General features: G+C 38.5%; 1 protein-coding gene across 1 annotated transcript; it reads right to left on the bottom strand.

The window, feature by feature from the left end:
* Window positions 1-3,846: 3,846 nt before the first annotated feature.
* Window positions 3,847-24,636, bottom strand: C6H4orf33 (chromosome 6 C4orf33 homolog). The gene is made up of 9 exons (XM_076574040.1): window positions 24,504-24,636; window positions 22,557-22,680; window positions 15,961-16,141; window positions 13,993-14,053; window positions 10,212-10,233; window positions 9,974-10,021; window positions 9,687-9,886; window positions 5,403-5,556; window positions 3,847-4,023 (listed from the first exon to the last, which is right to left on the bottom strand). Exons 3-8 carry the CDS (start codon window positions 16,139-16,141, stop codon window positions 5,445-5,447), a joined length of 624 nt encoding a protein of 207 aa, XP_076430155.1. The 5' UTR covers window positions 22,557-22,680; window positions 24,504-24,636; the 3' UTR covers window positions 3,847-4,023; window positions 5,403-5,444.
* Between the last annotated feature and the right edge of the window lie 54 nt (window positions 24,637-24,690).

Genomic DNA, 24,690 nt, shown 5'->3' with positions numbered 1-24,690 from the left:
CCGTGGATCTCTGTTTCCGCCTCCATCAGTCACTGGACAAAGGCTCTATGATGACAGCTAGGTTATTTGCTAGGCTGGAACTGTTTGGGGGGGCACCCAGACAGGGAGATCAGGGTCGGTCCCTGATGCATGGGCAGGCTTCTGGGAACCCAGTGCCTGTGGTGTGACACCTTGCACAGCCTTGATGCAGTGGGAAGGGGCTTGGACCTGCCTACGCTCAGTGTGCTGGGCTCTGCTGACTCCCCATGGGAGAACTCAATTTGGGGGATGTGGGGATGCAGGGTGGCTTGGGAAAGAGGGCTGGGGGTAGGAGGAGGGAGGAGGGGGGATTTGTGGATAGTATGTGGAGTGAGTAGAAAATTTCTTAATAAAGAAAAATGAAAGAAAAAAAAGAAAAACTCTTTTTTCAATATTTTTCTTTTCACCATGCTGGGGACTGAAATGAGGGTCTTGCACAAGACTAGCTATATATCACTGAGGTATACCCCCAGATTGAAATAACTGCCTTCAAGCCCCACTTAAGACTAAATACAGCCTCATGTCACTTAATAGCATGGGCATTTTCTCAGAGACATGTCTATATTTGATTTTTGTCTCAAGTGCAAGTTTATAGTGTACACTTATATAAACTCAGTATCACTTTATATGACCTATTGATGCTATCAAAAAATGCCCAAAAAAGAGCTGCTTAAAGCTGTTGCTAGCATAACAAAGCATATTATTCTACCATAGAAAATTTAATAAGAAGGAATATGTTCCAAATGATCATAAAGTATGATCATACAAGATACTAAATGCATGAACAAGTTCACACAGTCATTTATCATCATTATCAAGCATTTTGTGCTATACACAACCGTGTTGTTGTATTTTGATACAACCAGCAGTTTAGTAGGCCTCTTCGTATAAACATCACCACAGACCTATAGTATATTGTACCATAATATTACAATGGCTATGTTATCACTAGAAGACATCACATCTCAGCTCAATTAGAACTTTTTGGAAGTAGCACCAGCAGTCTGCTACTCATCAAAATATTGTTATACAGCACATGACTGTACATCTCATTGACACAAACCATTCCATGGCCATGTCTACCTGCAAAAGACACTGGAACAATGAGGGGATGTTTTGTTTTTGTGGAAACAACATTTCTAAGTAAAGCTTCTAAAAATCCAACTTCTGTTATTAAAGAAGATGGGAGCGGTTGGAGGGATGGAAAAGTAGTTAAGAACACTTGCTGCTCTTGTAAAGGACTCAAGATCAATTATCAACACCCATGTTCATCAGGCAGCTCACAACTGCTTGTAACTGCAGCTGTGGGAATCCCAGGGCCTCTTCTGGCCTCCTGGTCTTCTGCATGCATATACAGTAACAACAAACAAACACACAAATAAATAATCTTTTTTAAAGGGGAGAAGAGATGGGGAAACCATACTGTTGACTAGACAAGAAAGTGTCCGTGTAAGTGATAAACTTTACCTTCTCTGAGCCTGGCCTCTGAGATAATAATGTTGAGAAGGACTAAGAATGATGCAGAAGTTCACAGATCTATTAGAAGGCAAGCTCTGAAACACAGTACAAAGTTTGAGAGTTCTAGACATTTAATTTGTATATAAATTACACAGAATAGTGGATTTTACTTTGGCAGACACATACATATATACAACTGTGGACATTTTTATTCCCCACCACATCTTTTTCCACATCCCTCCCTTCTCCTCAAATCCTCTTCCACTTTCCTAAAAAATCTCCTGTATTATATCCAGATGTTTTGTTTTCTTTAACTTTCATATATGAGGAAAAACATGAGCTACTAGCTGGGCAGTGTTGGCACACGCCTTTAATCCCAGCACTCAGGAGGCAGAGGCAGGCAGATCTCTGAGTTTGAACCCAGCCTGGGCTACAGAGTGAGTTCCAGGAAAGGCACAAAGCTACACAGAGAAATCCTGTCTCGAAAAACAACAACAAAACAAAAAACATGAGCTACTCATCTTTCAGAGTCTGACTTAATTTACTTCCATCTTCCTGAAGATAACATAATTTTGTTCTTGTTATGGCTCAATGGTATGTCATTTCTGTCTCGTGTGTGTGTGTGTGTGTGTGTGTGTGTGTGTGTGTGTGTGTGTGTGTGTGTGTTTCTTTATCCATTCATCAGTAGACAGACACCCAGACTGATGCCATAGCTTGCATCTTATGATGAACACAGCTATGCAGGTGTCTCTGCATTATGCCGATTCAGATTCCCCTGGGGAATATACTTAGAACTAGGAGAGCTGGATCATATGGTAGCTCTATTTTTTAGTGTTTCTGAGGAATCTCCATACTGATTTCCACAGTTGACAGTGCTACTATAGATTCCCATGATTAGTGAACAAGGGTTGCTTCTCCTCCTCACCTTCACCAAAGTTTGTTACTTTCTTGAGGATAGCCATTTTACTGGGATAAGATGAAATCTCAAAGCAGTTTTAGCTTGCATTTTCCTAATACTTAAAGACATTGCGTTTTTTTTATAATCACTAGCTGTACAAATTCTTTTGAGAACTGTGTAGATGATCTGCTCCCTTACTGATTGAGCCTAGCTTTGGTGTTTTGTCTGAGTTCTTTACATATGCTGGATAGTAAGCCTCTGAGGAAGAGTAGCTAGCCAAGATTTTCTCCCCTGCTGTAGACTGTCTCTTCACTTTATTATCTCCTTTCCTGTGCAGATCTTTAATTTGATGAAATCCAATTTGTTGATTCTTTTATTTCCAGAGACAATGGAGTGTATTCCTGAAGTTACTGCCTATATTTACATCTTGAAGTATTTTCCTTATGTTTTCTTCTATCAGTTTCAATGTTTCAGATCTTACATTAAAGTCTTAGAGCTGATTTATGTACAGGGTGGGACATGGGGATCTAGCTTTCGTCTTCTATGTGCAAATATCCTATTTTCCCAGCAACACTTTAGGAAACTTTTTCTCATGTTTTTTATTCCTTTGCCAAAACTTAGGTAGCTATGGCTGTGTAGGATAATTTGGAGATTCTCTGGTCTAATCCATGGTCTATTGCTTGCTTTTGTGCTAGTCCCATTTATTACAACAATTCTATAGTATAACTTGAAATTAGATATTGGTAGACTTCCAATATGTAGATGTAACCAACCGTCTTATTAAATAAGAAACAGAACCAATGCAAAGAAGAAAGCCAAGAGATCAGAGCTAAGAGCTTACCTGTCTGCTGTAGCTAGCCTCTTCAGCCAAGAGACCTCTCCAAAAGAGACCTACTTCCTGTCTGTCTTTATATAGACTTTCTGTTCTGCCTTCTCATTGGTTGTAAACCCAACCACATGACTGCCTCGTCACTGCCTGTATGTACAGCCCTCCAGGTCTTCTATGGTATTGAGATTAAAGGCGTGTGTCTCCAATGCTGGCTGTATCCTTGACCACACAGATCTACCTAGCTCTGCCTACCAAGTGCTGGGATTAAAGGCATGCGCCGTGACCACCCAGCTCTGCTATGGCTTGCTATTAGCTCTCACCCCCAGGCAATTTTATTTATTAACATACAAGTAAAATCACATTTCAGTACAATTAAAATATCACCATACCAATAATGATCTTTACTTAGGACATCTTTGCCTATTATAGGTTTTTTGTGTTTCCATACACATCTTAGGGTATTGTTCGAGTTGTCTGAAGAATGGCATTCAAATTTTGAATATGACCAAATGAACTTCTAGGTAGCTTGTTTTCTTTTTTTCTATTAAGAAATTTTTTATTCATTTTACATACCAACCACAGATCCCCCTCTCTTCCCTCCTCTTGCCCCGCCCCCCCAACATTCCCCCTCCAACCCACCCCTACTCCTTCCTCCAAAAAGGTAAGGCTTCTCATGTGGAATCAGCAGAGCCTGGTACATTCAGTTGAGGCAGGTCCAAGCACTTCCCCCTGCATTAAGTCTGTGCAATGTGTCCCACCATAGGTAGTGGGTTCCAAAAAGGTAGCTTGTCTTCATATGGCCATTTCCCCGATACTAAATCTGTGAATACAAGAACATGGAACGTCTTTTCATCTTCTAGTGTCTTCTTCAATTTCTTTCTCCAGTGTTCTGTAACTTTCATTATAAAAGCCTTTCACCACCTCAGCAAGATATGATGACTAATCTTTACTGTCAGCTGAACTGCAGGTAGACTCACCTAGGAGCTGCACTCCTGACTATGTCTGTGAGTGTGTTTTCAAAGAGGTTTGATAATGGAAAACACACCCAGAATGAGGGTGTGTCACTCCATGGGCGAGGGTCCAGGGCTGAATGAAAATAAGAGAGTGAGCTGAACATCACCACTCATCTCTGCTTTCTGACTGTAGATACCATGTGACCAGCCACCTCATATTCTTGCTGTCATGTTATCCTCATCACGATGGACTGTATCCTCACACTGTGAGCCAATATAAAACCTTCCTTCACTGAGTTGCTTTTGTTAATTTTCTTGTAACTACAATAAGAAAAGTAACTAATGCACAAGGCTTGTTCCTAGATATTCTTTTTGCTGTGAATGGGAATGCTTTCCTGATTTCCTCCTCAGTGGTTGGTTATTGATGTGTGGAAAAGCTATTATTTTTGCATGTATGCTGACTGTGTTGTGTGCCACTTGGCTGAACTGTCTATCAGATCTAAAAGTCTTCTGGTATAAATAAACCCAAGCAGCTACAGCCATCTGAATTGCAACAAACATGTTACTGGTCTTATTCTGGAAAGTGTTCCACGAGTCCCTGAAAATAAAGTTCATTCTGCAGCTGCTGGTGGAACACTGCAGCTGTGTGTCTGCATGATCCATTTATGTGAGAGGAGGGTATTGCTTTATTATATTGGGGTCTATCTTCAACTAGGAATGTTTGATGCTTCAAAAATCAAATGAAGGTCCCTGAAATCTTGCTTAAAAGCATTAAGAAAATGTCACTTGCCGGGTGGTGGTGGCTCATGCCTTTAATCCCAGCACTCGGGAGGCAGAGCCAGATGGATCTCTGTGAGTTTGAGGCCAGCCTGGTCTACAGAGCGAGATCCAGGACAGACACAAAAACTACACAGAGAAACCCTGTCTTGGAAAAAAAAAAAAAAAGAAAAATCAACTCTATTTCCAGATCAAGACTATCTCATTTCTTCCTACACAGTAAATATAGCTAGTTAAATAACTCTTCTATCTTGATATCTGAGCAGATATAGACTGTCTCATCAACTGAAATAAATTGTTTTCTGCTAGTTTCAAGGATGGACAGGATATTTAAGTAAAAATTATTTTATGTTACACATAGTTTCTATTTCTTTGTTAAATATACAGTTTGCCACAGAGATACTACATTTCAGTGACCTCTGCTAAAATGTTCGTTGTTGAAATGTGTTTATGTATCTTATTAGATTACCTTAAGAAGTACAGAGGAGAAATGATTGACATAGTTGCTTATCTACTCCGACATATCAGGTCTCTCTATTAGCCACAAGCCTGACTCTGGCTGCTTCCATTCTTCTCCAAGCAGTGTGTTAAAATTGAAAGGCTCGAAATATTCTAGACGATGGCTAAAAGTAAGGAAAGGAAGAAATTGAATTATGCATTTGTGAAATGGTGGTCCTATAGAGCTATTTGTTTTGCCACATTGGTGATAGTACAACATTTCATTTTAAGGAATAACAATTGGTAAATGTATTCTCTATGTACAATTTTCTCATTGTAGCTATCAAATACTCCATTCTGAAAAAATTCACCCATATTTCAAAGCAGTCTTTTTCAGTTCTACACATAGATCCCTCACGGCTCAGGGAAAGGTAAATATCAGCTCTCATGGGGCTCAGCAAAGTGTCTGCTAAGGAAACATGAATTCAATCATCACAACACACATAAAAATGCCAGGTGTAGCTGTTGCTGTTATAACAATGGCACACACCGCTGCTACTATTTCTGGGATTACCATTTCATAATTGCTTACTACAGCTAGCACAGTGGAGACCCTGGCAACAAAAGTAGCTACCACAGTTAGTTAATCTTTCATTCTACTGGGCATGATAAATTTAATTCAGTAGTTATATATATCTCGATTGGCTTTTAAAATTATAAACTTATAAACTCAAGTTCCAGTTGCTTTTGGGATACTATCTTACAAGGACTCCAACGTACAGTATGGCTCATTAAGGAAGGGAATGGATCAGTTGCCTTTAGCCTACTGGCTATGGGTGAGATAGGACCTCTGTTGGTCTTTTCTGTATCGAACACACAGATTGCAAGCCCAGTGTCACTTTGAGATCTTTGGCAGCAATTAACCATGCAGCTCACACATGATTGAACTGGTAAGATAATGAGTATTCAGAGACGGGTAATGCCTGGGGGGCACTCACCAACCTAAGACAGAGCACCTGTGTGGCCTGGGCAGGCGTCTCCATGCCGGGTAAGGTGACCTGCTGACATCCCACGCAACCCAAGTCAGAAGCTCATTTTTTAATAAAAGGGGGACCTGCGGGGCCCTGGCCCCCATTTTGGGTAACTGTTGCCTTGCTTGTGGACTTTGACCTTGATATCCTCCCAATACTAATTCCCTGCCAGATTCCACCCTCCTGAATGCTTAAGGGAAGTTCCTTGTCTGTGTATCCTGAATAATGGGCATTAACAGCTTAGATGCAAGATTGTAAAACATCAGTAGCGAACTTCTGCCCTCCGGGGTCCTCCCATTGTGCTGTAAGCCTGTATTTAACCTCTTATCCCCTTCAAGAAATGACATTTGACATTTAAAATTAATATATAAATATATATATATATAGATACACACACATACATATACATACATACATATATATATAATTCAATGAATACTGCGAATGTAATCTATGAATACCACAAATATGATTAATATCAGGAGTGTAAGTAATAAATATCATGAGTGATGAGTGTAATTTAAAAAATAAATTAAAAAAAAAATGCCAGGTGTAGCAGTCCTCGCTTGTAATCCCAGTTTGGGGAAGGTAGAAATAGAATGATCCCTTCGGCTCACTGGCCAACCAGCCTGCTCTTGTTGGTAAGCTCCAGGCCAATGAGAGACCCTGTCTCAAATGATGTGGGCAGTATTCCAGAAGAACCATACATGAAGGTATCTTTGGGACTCTATCTGCATGTGTACAAGTGCGCACACATGCACACACACACACACACACACACACACACACACACACACAGTAATATTTCATTTGTGCTGAAATGTGATTTTATTTGTATGTTAATAAATAAAGTTGCCTGGGGGTCAGAGCTAATAGCAAGCCATAGCAGAAGCCAGGCAGGAATGAAGGGAAAAGTAAGGGGAAGGATGGCAGCGGCAGTGGGTGGTAAGAAGGCGGGTTTAGTCTCAGCTCTTAGCTACTGCTCTGACCTCTTGGGCTTTTAACTCTGCATTTGGCTCTGTGTTTCTTATTTACTAAGACCATTACATCTATACACATACACACACACACACACACACACACACACACACACACACACACACACGTCTAACTCATTTTAGATGTAAACCAATCATAAGTTTGTAGTTGTTTGTTTTTGCCCTTTAGGGGTGCCCACTAAATAAACCACATACAGAGGCTTATTCTTAATTATAAATGCCCAGCCTTAGCTTGGCTTGTTTCTTACTAGCTTTTCTTAACTTAAATTATCCCATCTACCTTTTTCCTCTGGGCCTTTTCCTTTTCTTTCTTCTGTATATCTTACTTTCACTCCTACTCCATGACTGGCTGTGTGGCTGGGTGGCTGGCCCCTGATGTCCTCCTCTCCTTGTTCTCTTGCTCTTTCTTCTTCCCAGATTTCTCCTTCTATTTATTCTCTCTGCCTGCCGGCTCCACCTATTTCTCTCTCCTGCCTCGCTATTGGCCACTCAGTCCTTAATTAGACCATCAGGTGTTTTAGATAGGCAAACTAACCCAGCTTCATGGAGTTAAACAAATGCAATATAAACAAAAGTAACACACCTTAAAATAATATTCTACAACATAAGTTCTTGAACATGTTCTTATATTCAAACTTTGATAAGTTCTGGTAAATAAAGGACAGAGACAGATGTGTATTCTCCCTTTGCCAATGTAAAGGAGGCTAACATAGAAGAGTGATAATCTTGTTTTCTTTCTAGAAAAGCCATTATTATCCTAAAGTGTTCTCTTGTGGCTTAATGAGCAAAGAAAGGCTTTATCTATGCTTCAGTAAAGCTCTGAGCTCTAGGAAATTGCTCTACCGTGCATCTCCGCTGGCTAATGTGCACTCATTCTTCCCTGGGAAGGTACTAGCAAGTGAAAAGCCAGAGTGGCACATCGCCTTGGTATGATGGCTCTCAGTCAGTGGCACCTAGATTTCTATTCCTTTCTGCGCATTTGGCCAGGATGAACCAGTTTGGAGTTACATCAATGAACCCCCGAGTAAGATGTGAAGGATCAACCTTGAAGGAAGAGGCACAGAAAAAGAGAAAGAGCTAGGCAGAAAGAGTCAGGACTGGGGAAAAAGGCAAAAGTAGATGTTTAAGTGTGTCAAGCAGAATACAGGCATCTTCTAGAAGAAATGAAGGGAAAAGTGAGTCAAGTAAAAGCAAGACAAGTTAAATGTGAAGAAGAAAGATGGTGTCATATCCTAAGGGTAAAAAGGCAGGAATGTCTAGCAAGCATGGTGCTGCCCACCAGGATGACTTTGCTAGGCTCTGCTGAACATCCAGACTCTGCAGTGCTGACCACACTGAGTACACTAAGAGACAGACAGCAGGCACCAAAGTTTGCCCTAGGTGAGCACTGAGTTTCCTCCTTAAGTGACTAGTCCTTGCAGCAATGCATGAAGCATGCAGGAGGCTCACTAAGAGCTATGTTCTTCCTAGATGACAGGTTCAGATGCCAGGAGACTAAAATGGGACAAGTGGTGAAGGTACTTTGGCTTAAATATCTGCTGCCTCGCAGGAGCCTCGACCTCTGCTGACAATCCCTACCTATAACATATCTGTTAAAGAGGAATCCCTAAACCACAGTGTCTCCAGCATATATTTATAGGTCAATCAGAATTAGTTAATGCAGATGTCATTTATCAATTAAGGAGTCAGTCATTTTATCACAAACATGGTTGCCTAGAAGCATAGTTGACGCTCTTATTCTAATGAGGCAACCAAGAGAACAGAGACACGACTAAGTACAAGTTCTTTAGTAACAAAGAAAAGAGTTCATAACCCCTCTATCCACACCACAAAACACAGATTCCTCTGGCTATTATAACAGGGAAAGGATCATAAATTAATTTGAAGCCTTATCAGTATCAGTTGATGTACACTCATTAATACTCTTACTATATAATCACAAAAGACTAAGTGCTTTGCTGAAAGTAATGAGACGATCTATCTTGGTTAAAAGTTGAGGGTCATGAGGGAACACAGGGCCCTTCCTATGTACTCCCACATACGTCATCATCAACCACCAAGTGCTCTTCTGCTCTACTAAGAACTTCCCACCAGGGGGTGGTGGCCTTTAATTCCAGTACTCAGGAGGCAGAGGCAGGTGGATTTCAGAGTTCTGAGGCCAGCCTGGTCTATAGACAAGTTCCATGACAGCTAAGGACACACAGAAAACCCTGTTTCAAAAAACAAAACAAAACTAATTCCTGAACTTCTGTCATTGGAGTGCACCTCCACTTATTTTCTACTTACAAATCAGGTTTTTGGCCTTGTTGCAGTTCATGCTGTGGCACAGGGTAAAGGGCCTCGTAACTTCTTCTGTCATTTGATCCATGAATTGCAAATGAGTTGAATTTTGTCACCTTTGGTGGAAAATAACTCCAAGGAAGAAAAGCTATGCCTTCCCAGTTTGTCTCTCTCCTGAACACTTTGAATGATAACGTGAGCTCTTTCTATGAGAAACACAAAAGATAAGTTCAAACTTAGAGGTACACCTGCTGTGCATTATGGGATTTGGTTTCATATGGTTGTCTACTCACTTTCCAAACATTTCTTCTTCCAGAGAGTAAAAGAACTAAGTGCTGTCCGGCCGGGCGTGGTGGCGCACGCCTTTAATCCCAGCACTCAGGAGGCAGAGGCAGGCGGATCTTTGTGAGTTCGAGGCCAGCCTGGGCTACCAAGTGAGCTCCAGGAAAGGCGCAAAGCTACACAGAGAAACCCTGTCTCGAAAAAACCAAAAAAAAAAAAAAAAAAAAAAAAAAGAACTAAGTGCTGTCCATGTCTGCCAAAATGAAGATTCCTCATGAGTGTTAAAGAAGAACAATATTAAGTCTATTTTTTCAGAGATCATTTCTTTGGTCTGTTACAAGAAAAACAATATTATCTTCATCTTTACTTTCTTTTCTATCTGTCATGTGTGTGCTTGTAGCTAAATTTCCAAAGAAATAAAAAGTGCAGTAGAATATTGGATAACTATAGGGAGAGCCAATGTGTCACATTATTTAGAAATGGCAGCTCTGGAATAACTGTTTGCCAAACAACTGCTGACAAATCCTAACATTACACTGGCTAATGCTACTTTTCATATTCTTTACCCACTGAGCAATCTCACTGGCCCCGGCTTTTCATATTCTTTAAATAGGAAATTATATAAAATACTTCATTTGGTTAGATAACACAGTGTATGAAAAAAGAGATAATCATGACACTTTAGAGTTGAAAATAAAAACAGCTGCAACAACTAAAGCACTCCAAGGAAATCTAGAGCTGATTTCCAAGTTTTAATCTAACAGCTTCACTAACAGTTATTTCTGTATGAAACTTCCTTGAGGCCCATTAGGGAAGGTAGAAAATGTAAAATATAGATTGACCAAAACTAGTCAACAAGGCAGATTTTAACCTATAGCTGTTTTTTCCACACTGCTAACCTTGAACAGTCTGCCATCTGTTTTCCAGCTTTCTACCATTTGTTCAGGCACCAATGTCACATCTCCAAAGGAAATTCTAATGGGAATGAATAAGTGGGATTATTGGAGTCTGTAAGAAGCAATGGATTGCGTGTATTTACATGAAGTAAATTTTCTGCCTCTGGAAGTCTAGCAAACATTTCCACCCAGATGGTCCTTTGTGAGCTTTTGGAGGGAGGATTTCTGCAATGAAGTGCTCTAACAGAAGACAAGTAATCCCTTCCATTTAAAAATCCTCTGATTAATTTTACTGTTTTTATGGGGCTTTAGGAAGATCCTAGGATGTGTAAAACTTCTTGCAAATTAAAACAATGTTCTTCTTGCTACTTTTATAGCTGTTAATTAACCAGTACAGGAATTGACTGCCTGAGGCAAAACCATGATTCTTGATTATTAACTATCCTGATGTATACGAAAGCAAACTACCCTGAGGATCTTAATTTTAAAAACTTTTATACACAATGACTACCGTGTAGTTTCTTAATGAAAAACTATTTTTTATGCATTCAATGTTAGATAGTCACTTCATGAAAATAATCTAATACAATCTAATAAAAGAAAACTATAGAGGCCAGCGAGATGGCTCAGCAGGCAGAGGAGATTGTTGCCAAGTCTGATGTTCTAAGTTCAATTCCAAGAACCCACATGGTAGAAAGAGAAAAGTTACCCCTGCATATTGTCCTCTGACCTCACATATACACATAAACACATAATACACATGTCTAAAATAAATGAGTAAGTGCTTTTTTAAAATGTAAGAAAAATAAAAAAATCTAAGATTAAATTTGAGAGTTTGGGTAAATCTAAGTTCTTCATTGTCTTAGTCAAATTAGAACTATTTGTCTTAGCCTTCTCTCACAGCTGTAGGACAAAAGTCAGCACATGATAGTTAAAATGTTCCTACTTTTCATAACAGTTTATAAAAGCTAATCATAACTTTAAATAAAATGTGTTGCCATGCTAGTTGGAAGATAACATGAAAACATATCCAATTATTCTGATTTTAAAAATAATAGCAGGTCTTGTGTGGTAGTGTACATCTTCAATCCCAACACTTTAAGGCAGAGGCAGGTGATTTTTGTGCATTCCATGCTTGCCAGGGTGGCATAGTTAGACCCTGTCTCACAAAGCAAAATAAAACAAAAACAAATTGCAAATAACTGCATTTTCCATGTTAGAGTTTGCAAAAGGCAAAACAAAACAAAAAGCAAACAACTAACAAGTGGGGATCTAAAGTTTCGTGTGGATTCATTGGGGTTCCCTTGTCAGTCTACAAAGGAACAAAGACTATTGGACACAATTACTGAGAAACACTTAAGTGACATCTTAAACAAATAATAGCAATCTATACAAACATCTCGTGTATTAAAAGCATGATATAATTTAGATAACAGGTGAGCATATGTTTCCTTTTTTTACATCTACCCAGAAATAAAGTTTGTCACCACGTAAACAAAATTCCCAAGTAAATATTGAAGGTCAAACAAAGAAATTCCAGGACATCTGGGTGTAGTGGCCCACACATTTAATCCCTAAGAGTTCTAGACAGGCAAGAGCTATACAGTGCAAATCTGTCTGAAGACAAAAAAAAAAAAAAGTTCAAAGGTAATATTTTTACTGTGAGTCTTGGAAAATTCAGGTATAATTTAAATTATATTCTTGGCATTAAATGCAAAAATGATACACTGTGCTCAAAAGAATGAATGACTAAATGAATAAATAATGAATACACAATTATATAATACATAAGATTAAAGTTTAATCATTCAAGAATCTAAAAGAAATTTCTGTAAGATAGTAATTCATTATCTCCTTATGTATCTCATTTTTAAATGAAATAAAGTTTTTCATACAATATATTCTAATTACAGTTTCTTCTCTATCTCCTGGTAGATTCACCCCATTCCCCACCCATCTAACTCCACACCTTCCTTCTCTCTTTCTTTAGAAAACAAACAGGCAAATAAAAAAACAAACTAGAATAAATGCATGTTCGTGCACTAGCAAGCACTCAAACACACACACACTCAGAGACACACATACAAACAAAAACAAAACCCATAAAAACACAAAATTGGAAACCATAAGATACAAGCAAAAGATCAGTAAGATTTGCGGTGGCGGGGGGGGGGGGGGGGGGGGGGGGAGTTGAGACAGGATTTCTCTGTGTAGCTTTGGAGCCTGTCTTGGAACTCACTTTGTAGACCAGACTGGCCTTGAACTGACAGAGCTCTACCTGGCTCTGCCTCCTGAGTGAGGGGATTAAAGGCATGTACCACCACCACCACCACCACCACCACCACCCAGCTGTAAGATTTTTTTTTTTTAATGCCCAAAAAAAAGCAATAGGAGCCAGGTGGTGGTGGTGCACTCCTTTAATCCCAGCACTTGGGAGGCAGAGGCAGAGGCAGGCGGATCTTTGTGAGTTCTAGGCCAGCCTGGTCTACAGAGCGAGACCCAGGAAAGGAGCAAAGCTACACAGAGAAACTCTGTCTCGAAAAACAAAAACAAAAAACAAAAAACAAACAAAAGCAATAGGAGACAAAAAAAAAAGTCTACAAAAATACCATTGAATTTGTTTTGTGTCAGCCATTTACTGCTGAGCATGGAGACTGTCCTTAAGAGTAGTTTGTGTGCCCAGTGAAATTCCATTGAAGAAAACTAATTTTTCCTTTGCAAGTGGTTGTGAACTGGAGATAGATAATATCTTGATTAGGGATTGGAAATCTTCCTTTACTTCTAAGCACTTAATATATAATAGTGCAAACATATAAAGTAATGATTTGTTGACAGTAATTTTTTCCACTTTGTAAAAGAAATTATCAAGTTTATTACAAAATCATTTATATCAGTAAACCAAAAAAATCACATCAACATAATATACTCAAACATGTACGAGATATATATTCTAAACATAAATTCTAAAAATATGCATTGTACAAAACACTAAATAGATTTAAAATTTACTCCAGTTAATATGACTTCTACTTAGCTGAACTTAGTGAACTTTACCACAGCCATACTATTCATAACTAGAAAACAAATATGTTCAAATCATGTAGTAATAGTTAAGAAAAACAGTTTATACTTACGGACAAAGTTCAACTTCTAAATACTGCTCAGTTGTATCATTCAAGAAAAATGCTTCCACAACTTATGAAAACAGACAGAACATGGGAATTTTATTTTGCTTACATAGTAAATTATTTATTCCTTTCTAAAATAAAGTGAATTACTAAGTTTTTTTAAATCATCATACTATTCCCAATAGGAAAGGGAGCAAAATAAACACACAGAGTCAGGAAGAAAAGCACAGGAAATAAGTCATCCTCAATTTCTTCCATAGAAGTCTGCCATAAATTAAGAGGAAACACAAAGACAAGTGCTGGTGAGGTCATAGGAAAATCAACACTTCTGCACAGATGGACTCGGGCCTAGTTATCTTCCTCTTGGAATTTATCCCAAGGAAACAAATCAGACAACTAGAAAAAGAAATTAAGTACAATTTACCCATCAGAGTATGACTCAAAAAACCAGAAATGATACAGTTATGTCTTCTTACATAAAATTACAACCTGGTACATAAATAAATCACCTATTATTCAGCAAAACTGATTAAGTACGTTACAGAATGCATACATTTCATGTAATAGAATACAAGGGTGCCATTAAAGTCAAAGACAGTGAAATATGTACGAATGACAAGACTTCCATGATATTGGCAAGTTGGTCACAGAGCAGTAACTAAATGTATGAGCCATTAACCAAATGTACATGAGATTTAAATATGTGCATGTATGTGTGTGCCAGTGACTACCTGTCTACAACATGAGCACAACAAATATGAAGAGTGGTGGAGTTAGTACGGTGGCTCAGCAGGTCAAATGCTTGCCAAACCTGATGACCTGAGCTGGATCCCCAAAACCCACACAGTGGGAGGAGACAACCAACTCCCACAAGTCCCCTGACCCCCACAAGCATGGAAATGTTTTTTTTCAAACTAATTTTAAAAAACTAATTTTTAAAAAATCCTGGTTATTTGTAACTGGTGATTTTTATTATAATTTCTGTGGTTGTTGAGCATTAGCTGTCTTAAAAATTAGTGAATTGTGAATGTAGTGCATCTTTCTTGTAAATAGTTATAACAGCATAAAACGTATGTAGTGAAAACCCAAGTCCTTTTCTTTCTACTTTGGTCTAAATCTTGCCAGACCTTTTCTAAGCTTCTACAAATGATTGTACCTCTTAAGATATTTTAAAAATAAACATGAAATCATACTTGAATAGTTTGCTTTTTTGCATTAAAAAACTTTTAGCTGAAGGGTAAATTTACATTTTCACTTAGAGATGTAGACAGGTCATTCTGGCTTCAAAGTAAAACATGGATTTAGGAAAAGAGATTACTTAGAAAAAAGGCTCTGTGCTAACCAAGTAAATAAATCCTAATATACGGAGTGAGAAATCTTGGGGTAAATTCTTAATTTCTTGTAATGTAGTGTTTTATATCTATGGGGATGGCATCATGAACAGTATTTCCAAAAGAACCCTGCAGCTTGATAAGGATATAGTACAAGAAGGTCAGAGAACAAACCTGAAACCATTTAATTTCCGGGCATATCTTTGGGCTTTAATTTGATATGTGAGATTACTTGACAGGAGAAAGTAAATATTAAATCTCAGGCTGACGGTATTTCTCCAGTAAGTAACAGACACTAAAATTTCCACTCAGGAGGCTTATGAGGTAAAGATGGCAATTGAAAGATTCTTCAAAAACAAAATGGAGACTACAAACTCTTTCTAGAGCAGAGTAAAGGGAGGAAACGTGGTGGCAACCGCAGCACCTGGATTTGGGATTGCCGTTTTTTTCTGTTCTGCTTGCACACTGAGCCCACTGGTAATGGGAGGAGAGTCAGAATGATAGATGGGTAGTCAAGATCAGAAACTGAACGTCAGTTGTTCAGAAGCATATTACTTCCTAACAGCAAGATAAAATAATAGTTCTCTGAGAGGTTATTAGAAAAAGATTTATGCTTGTAATAAAATACAATCCTTCTACCTACCTTCATAATTCCACAGTTCACTGAAAGGCATTCCTGGTTCTCCAGGAGGAGCTGGAGGGTCATTGAAAAATGGAGCACAGACCTCCAATTTCACTCCCTTGTCCTCTGGACTCAGCTTGACACACACTGGCTCATGCCGCACTGGAAAACCATCCCAAGTGTGTTCAATTTTAAAATTCATCTGAAGAAGCAAATCAAAACACATTTGTTAACAGCGTTTAACAGTGCCCTTTACTTGACAATTGTGATGTCAAACAGGAGACAGCGAGCCAACAGAGTGACAAGAACGAGACCCTAGGAGTCAAAAGGCCATCTGGGGTGTGGTAAATTGTAGACTATGAATTCCATTCCAAAATAACAACTAGAGCCTAAAAGATTCATGACTTTTAAAAAATATATTATTTTATTTATTTATTTATTTATTTATTTATTTATTTATTTATTTATTTATTTAGTTTTTTCGAGACAGGGTTTCTCTGTGTAGCTTTGTGCCTTTCCTGGAACTCACTTGGTAGCCCAGGCTGGCCTCGAACTCACAGAGATCCGCCTGGCTCTGCCTCCTGAGTGCTGGGATTAAAGGCGTGCGCCACCACCGCCCGGCAATATTATTTTATTTTAAATTAAAAAAATTGTTTTTTCATTTTACATACCAACCACAGTTCCCCTTCCCTCCCCCCTCCTCACCGCCCACCCCCCCATTCCACTCCTCACAGAGGGTAAAGCCTCCTATGGGGTATCAACAAGGTCTGGTACATCAAGTTGAGGGAGGCCCAAGTCCCTCCCCACTGCATCAAGGCTGAACAAGGTATCCCACCATAGGGAGTGGACTCCAAAAAGCCAGTTCATGTACCAGGAATAAATCCAAGTCCCACTGCCAGGAGCCCCAAGATTCATGACTTTTCATCTTGATGTTGCTCTGTTTATTTGTGGTATACAAAATTAATTGTAAAATGTTATGACTAAGTCCACTGCAGAAATTGTAAATGTACTTAACTATACAAGTTTATGTATTTTCCATATTTAGCCAAGATTAATCTTTGTGTAAAAATGAACACATCCGTCTCATTAGTACACAACTTTGTTTTTAACAGATGGTAACATTATATGTGTGTGTATACCAATCATCTGTAAATGTTTTTCCATTTTCTTAATTAACATTTATTAATTGTACAAAATGATGGGGTTTATTATGACATTTCATACACGTATATAATATATGCTGATCATCTTCAATCCCTATTACTGTATCTTGTTCCCCCTCTCAGTGTTCCACTTCTACTTCCAAGCCCTTATACTTTCATGTATTATCTCTCTTATTTTCTTTTTCTTTAATTATTGATACATTAATGCATACATATTAATATATAAACACTACCTGCTGAGTCCATTTGGTGTTGTTCGTATACTCATACATGTTTTTAGGGCTCAGTACTTGGTATTGAATAACCAATTAGGGGGCTCATCCCTGGGGAATACTGACCCTTCCTCTCTCAGCATTAATTGCCTACAGCTCTTCAAGGGTGGGTCTTATGAGATTTCCCCAATTCACATCTGAATGTCAACTGGTAATGTCATTGTTCAGGTTTTCTTTAGGCTACCGTCATCACTGAGATTTCGTGGATGAACTTCCCTATCCTATCCAGAAGCCACGATCTCTCAGCAGATGTCCTGGTTCTCTGGCCCTCTCTCCATTATGTTTCCTGAACCTTAGCTGTTGTAGGCTTGTGTTGTAGATGTATCAGGTAGTTAGGGAGCTCCCGGTCAGTTGTTCTTCGCATCTTGACCATTTGTGGCTTTATGCAATGGATTCATCAGCTACAGTAAGAAGCTTATCTGACAGAAATAACACCCAAAAGGAGAAGACAACAAGGAATAACCAAACTCAGGGCTGGAATCAATAAAAAAAAAAAAAAAAAAAAAAAAAAAAAAAAAAAAAAAAAAAAAAAACTCAATAAAACGAGTTGTTTTTTGACAAAAATCGGTAAGACTGACAAACCCTTATCCAAATTAAGTATAAGAAAGAAAGAGAATAACAAAATTAGAAATGAAGGGGACATAATAACAGGTACAGAAGAAATCCAGAGAATAAGAGCATACCTCAAAAACCTGTACTTTACCAAACTGGAAAATCTAAAAGAAATGATAATTTTCTCAATACATACCCCTTCAAAATTAAATCAAGATTAGATAAGCAATTTAAATAGACCTATAACCCCTAGTGAAATAGAAGCAGTCATTAAAAGTCTCCCCCGCCACACACACACACACACACACACACACACACACACACACACACACACACACACGCCTAAAGCCTGATGGTTTCCATGAAGAATTCTACCAGACTTCAAAGAAGAGTTAATGTGAATATTCCTCAAATTATTCCAAAAAATAGAAATAGAACAGAAGGAACATTGCATGATAAAAAGACACTGAAGAAATAAATTGAAGAAGAAATCAAAAGATGGAAAAATCTCTCACACTCATGGATTAGTGGGATTAACATAATAAAAATGGCCATCCTACCTAAAGCAATCTACAGATTCAATGCAATCTCCATTAAAATTCCAACACAATTCTTCACAGATTCTGAAAGTACAATTCTCAGCTTCATATAGGAACAACACACATACACACACACACACACACACACACACACACACACACACACACACACGCTAGCTAAAACAATTCTGAATAATAAAAGAACTATCACCATCCATTGATTTCAAGTTGTACTACAGAGCTATAGCAATAAAAACAGCATGGTGTACATGTATGAGATCAAGCCATCCATCCCCTAATACAACCCTGCTGTGTAGAGCAAGCTCAGATCTCACTAGAAAACCTTTGTGGGCTCCCACAAGGAAGGTGTTTGGTTGGTTGGTTTGGTTTTTTGTTTTTGTTTTTGTTTTTAGTTTTTGGTTTTTTGTTTGTTTGTTTGTTTGTTTTTGTCTTATAATGCTTTATCTGGGATTTTTTTTTTTAACCTTACTGGTCTTTTGCTTATATGGTTCCTGATTTTGTGTTCCTATGGGTTTTCTATCTGGCTTTGTGCTTGCATGTGCTTCTCACACTCCCTTGTTTTTCCATTTGTTCTATTCTGGTTTGTTGTTGTTTTGGTTTGGTTTGGTTTGCCTGTTTGTTTTCTAAAGAGAGAGAGAAAAGGGGTGGAGTTGGATGGGTAGGGAGGTAGGGAGGATCTGGGAGGAGTAGAGGAAGGGGAAACTGTGATCAGAATATATTATATGGAAAAATCTATTTTCAATTTAAACATTAAAGTAAAATGTATAGTCTTGCTAACTTGTTAACAATCTGAAGCTAACAAAAGCTCAGAGACAACTAAACCTCCTCTAAACCCCCTTAGTCATTTCCTAAGATTTGACCTCTACTGTCTTTCTGGTTTTTGCACAGACATCTTAATTGTCCATGGCCTTCCTTACCCAGAGTAACCCTCCCTGCCATCCTCTATCACTGCTGCACTCTTCCACTTCGATTCACATAACTTCTACAACATGACATGTATTTATTGTCTCTCAGTCTAAGCTAGAATGCTTGAACTAGGAGCTATTTATATGTCAAGTGAATACTGCTCTGGTGTCTACAACTAAAATCCTGAGGGTACAGTTTTAAGCAGGGGAAACCCACTGTACCAGTTCCATTAATGACTTGTTAAAAGCTATGTATTAATATAATAAGACATCTAATAAAGTAAAGGACAACCAGACTGCAACCCACAAACCCAGGGAGGCTACCTAGCAGGGGGGACCCTAGGATGACTTACTATAATAAGTTTTGGTTTTACCCAGTCACTGGGTAAGCTTTAGTGAAACATTTCACTATTAGGATAAGAATTTGTACCGCATCAAGCTGATGAAAGAAAATGATGGCCGTACTTTCAGGAGGGGGGCTAAAATCTTTTTAGATTATGGATTAGCCTATAGAAAAATGTCTGCCATAAATCAAACAGTGAAGAGGAAGATGAATAGGAATCTCACTTACACAACTTAAGTAAAACATAGCTCTCTGAACAGATGAAGATAGGTTTCTTCTGTGTCCCAGAATCTAATCAATATTTATATGTATAATTCATCTACCATTTTGCTTAAAAGGGCTTATTTTAAAAATGGGAAATGTTATAATTTATACTATTTTCTACAGAGAAAATATTTTAGTGTTTAAAATAACCCTGGACTTTTAAATTATAACCTGTTTTTATGTTCAGGCTATATGTGTATCATTATTCCTGCAGTTGTGCATAAAATATTTTTATATTAAAAAAGGACAAATACTATAGAATTATATTACATGAAATATATAGAATATACAAATTCATAGAGACAGAAGGATTAGATGTTATCTCAAGATAGAGAAGAAGGGACTATAGATCAATGATTTACTAAGTACAGAATCTCTGTTTTGTGCGATGGGAAAACCCCACAAATGGACAGTAGTATCAGGACATAACATCATGAATGTAATAAATCAATACAATTAATGTAATTAATGAATACCATAAATATAATTATTGAATGAATACTGTGAATGTAATCAATGAATACCACAAATGCAATTAATATCCTGAGTGTAATTAATAAATATCATGAGTGTAATTAAAAAATAAATAAATTTAAAAAAATAAGACATCTAAATCATACCCTCTTCCTGAGGCTCAGGAACATTAAGGAAGAAGGGATAGAAAGATTGCAAGAGCCAGAGGTCATAGAGAACAGGAGCGAAATAGTGTGTTCTGGACATGACAGGACTGCTGTACTCATGAACTCACGGTAGCTGTGGCTCTGTGCACAGACCTGGACAAGATCAAGACAGCCAACATTTCAGCATGAAGGAGAAAGGGACTCAAATGCCCCCAACCCCCAGCTAAGGAGCAATTGACAGTTGATGGTTTCTGAGGAAGAAGAGTTAGTTTTCTTTAAAGATGTGGCCTCTGGTATGTTGACTCAGATCCAGTCATGGCCCCATATGCCTGAGTATATTAGCAGCACAAACAGGATGCAGTGATTATTTGGGGGCGGGGGGAGGACATGAAGTTGGAAGGGGACAAAGAGGCAGAAGTAGATCTAGGAAGAGTTAGGGGAAGGGGTATGACCAAAATCATTGTATGTGTATATGAAATTCTGAAAGAAAAAAGATATATACATGTATATGTGTAAACATTGTAAGCATGTGTTATATATAATATATGTGAAAGTATGTGAATAGCCTTTAATGTATACATGTATATATGGAAATAGCTGTAAGTGTGAGTATTGTGTAACATTCAGAAAGGAGACAAACAAAGAGTAATACTAAGTGATGAGGAAAGACAGAGTGCAGACAAAAGGCCACAGTCATCAAAGAGGATATAAGCTAATTGTTTTTCTACCTTAAACTCTGTCATAGTTTTTGGGGTTTTTTTTAGTGGTGGAGAATGCATAAAAATGTAACTGGGCAGTGGTGGTGCACTCCTTTAATCCCAGCACTTGGGAGGCAGAGGCAGGTGGATCTCTGTGAGTTCAAGGCCAGCCTGGTCTACAGAGCAAGATCCAGGAAGGTCACAAAGCTACACAGAGAAATCATGTCTCAAAAAACCTAAAATAAAAAAAAAAAAAAAAAAAAGTAACTGACAGTGAAGGGGTAATGTAGTGGTATTTACTCCACCCATGACCTTGGGCTATACGGCCCAAAGGAGGCGGTGCTTCCTGCCATTGTATGTGACCTCTTCTAAGGAGTTGGACAAGGGTCACATGCCCCTTCTGCTCCTGCCTTCCAGGTGGATTCACTCCTGGTCAGATCAGAAGATGACTTCTGCTGTCTACTCTGTTCTGTAATCGTGAGTGTATTTTCTCAATTTATATCTTAATAAATTCTGTTACTCATTTAATAGACTCACGTGGATTGATGGTAACTTGAATGAAGATCCATGGCTTCAGAATGGCCACTCTAATGTCTGAAGTTTACTGCACTGCGATGTATAGACTGGGAGTGTGTGCCTGTGTGTTTTTAGCAGCTGCTTATTTGTGAGTTTGTTACAATAAAAAATTATAAATGAATAATTTGAGAATATTTTAGAGTCTAATTTAAGGCTAAATCTCTTAACTAGCACTACGATGAAACATTTACAGAGTCAGAATTAATATTACCTAGGAGCTCACTATCCCAGTATACAATCTTACTATCAGCTGTTCTGGCTTTCTTAAAACAATGTTGTTAATCTTTAGCTTATCTTCAACTTACACTTTAAAAACTCAATTCTTCTAATTTTTATATAAGGAAATGAAAAAAAAAAAAGACAGACTCCTGGAGCATTCATTCGGGACACAAACAAAAAAGCTTAAAAGAAAGGTTTTAAAGAATGCTTTTTCAATACAACCATTTCCAAGGAATATTTCCATGTTCCTTTATTTACAAAAAAATCCTTTACTTTTTCTACAGTGCATACTTCTTTTTAGTTTGCATGCTGCACAGCACCACACATTTCTTAAAGAAATCAAGGAAGGAGGAAGTCAGAGAAATCTGTGCCAGCAGGAGGCAGAGGGAAAGTAAGGTGTTTTTAGAGCTTATGGCAGACTTTAAAGAGGAGATAAAGGACATACCAATAGAACACAGACCTGGAAGTTCTCAGTTCCAGCTCTGCTGAGGTCTCTGGCCCAGGTCGAAGAAGAGGGCTCCCTCTTAGGCTCCGCCCAGCAAACGTGTAGGGGGAGGGACTTGGAGTTCCTAAAGTGACAAACCCGATTTTTCAGAGAAAATGTTTTGAGGACCTATAAACATTTGAAGGTTTATAAGCATACCATTGAAGTCTGGGCATTTACTTCTTTTATTATTTTAAGAGGTTAGGATAATTCAGCAATACAAACATAAAGCCATTTGAAAATGAACTGTAAATCACTGAGATTATAGTAAAATATGTAAAGTAGCAATTCATTTATTTCAACTAGAAACTATAAACATTAAAACATTAGATATAATTTATATTACATGTTAGTTAAAGGTTGTGATATTGAAATCATACTTTCTGGGCTCAAATCCTTGGTGTGATGAGCTCATTTGAAATTTGCTTACTTAAACTCCAACTTTGGATATTCTTCAGGTTTGTTTTGCCGAATACTAGGTGTTTAGTGTCAACTTACTATAATTAGTAGTTAAATTAGTAGTTAGATTTTTCAATGTATGAAAGTTCAAATGATTTGTGTTTATTTTGACCATGATCGTATAAAACCAAACACTTCAAGTGCAAATGTAAGAGTTCTATTTCACTATTCAATTTAGACAAAAACTATTCATCATTTTTATATAGAAGTTACACTTTGCTTTTTCCACACCAATATATTTTATTAATGTTGAGTGTAAATATTAAATTTATAGCTACTTACTCAATGCTAACTTAAACCTGTGTGAGGTTATTGCAGACATATACACATTTTAAAGCTAGTCTTTTTAGAGGAAGAAGGCTAACACAGTTTATGCTATTTTATGGGTACAAGGTTACAAAACTTCTTAAGCCATTCAACAGAACTTCATCCAGAACATACTTGACTTTTGTTTTGTTTATATGTGTGTCCCTGTGGGAGAGTGTGTTTGCACCTGTTTACGGACTGAAGTTGAGGTGGGGTGTCATTCTCAAATGCTATTCACCTTTTTTCCCCAACCTTTATTTTCACCAGTTATTTTCTCACAGAAAAAGAAATCTTATTAACATACCTGACCTTACTTTTTGAGACAGTGTCTCACTGACCCTGGAATTTTCCAGTTTGTCTAGGCTGCTGGCCAGAGAGCATCCCTTTCCCCTTAGCCTTCTGTCTGCTCCTCCCCAGTACTGGTATTAAAGGCACACAGGGCCCTGCCTAGTTTTTTACGTGGGTGCTGGGAATCCCAAATCAGGCAAGCACGCCATAACCATACGGAGCCATCTCAGGACCAGGACATATTTAATGAAACTTTATTTCAATGCATAAAAATATAATCAATTTAAAAAGGCTCTATAAAGCCAGTAATAAACTACAAGTACTTTTTTTTTTTTTTTTTTGCTAATGTCATTTTCTCCAGCATTTTTGTGTATGTGTGTTTGTGTGTTTTTAGCTCTAGCTCTACGGCTCAAACCCGCACAACATCACTTCTTAAACCTGGGAATGGCAATTTATCCACCAACACAAATTTTACTTTTTTTTTTTTATCCTTCCTTAGATTTGAAGAAACCTCTCTGACGTACCTGCAGGATTTGCAGGCTACCCTGAATCCCGACTACGTGACAGGGTTAAATATTCGACAACAGCTCTCTCTGCTAGGAGCAGGAGGGTCACTACTCCCAGACCTAGAAGCGACCGCTGGAAGCTGACTGGAGGGGACTCCGAGTCGCCTCAGCCCCAGGACCCACAGCCCTCCCTGCACACGCCCCACAGACGCGTAGTGTCTGCGAAACCAAGACTCGGAGAGCAACGAGAATGTGTATCTAGTGCCTGCTCCTGTCACAGCCTTCGGGTTTCTTACCAAGAGAAAGAAATAAAAAGGAAAAAAAAAAAATTCAAGTTGCGCCACACTACCTCAGACACCCGCCGCGGCACTGCGGAAGGCGCCAAGCGAGCGAGCCAGCCCCCGGAGCGCTTCGGGATCCGCCCAGCGCCTGACGGACAGCCAATGGCCAGCCGGAGCCCGAGGCAGCGCGATGACGCAGGCGCCGACGCCCGCGTGATGACGGACGCGGCGTCACCGTCTCCAAGGAACGGTCCG

This window comes from Peromyscus maniculatus, chromosome 6 (assembly GCF_049852395.1).
Source record: "Peromyscus maniculatus bairdii isolate BWxNUB_F1_BW_parent chromosome 6, HU_Pman_BW_mat_3.1, whole genome shotgun sequence".
In the NCBI taxonomy this organism is placed as follows: Eukaryota; Metazoa; Chordata; class Mammalia; order Rodentia; family Cricetidae; genus Peromyscus; species Peromyscus maniculatus.
Note: the sequence above shows the minus strand (reverse complement) of the source record. Positions and strands in the feature narration are given on the sequence as shown.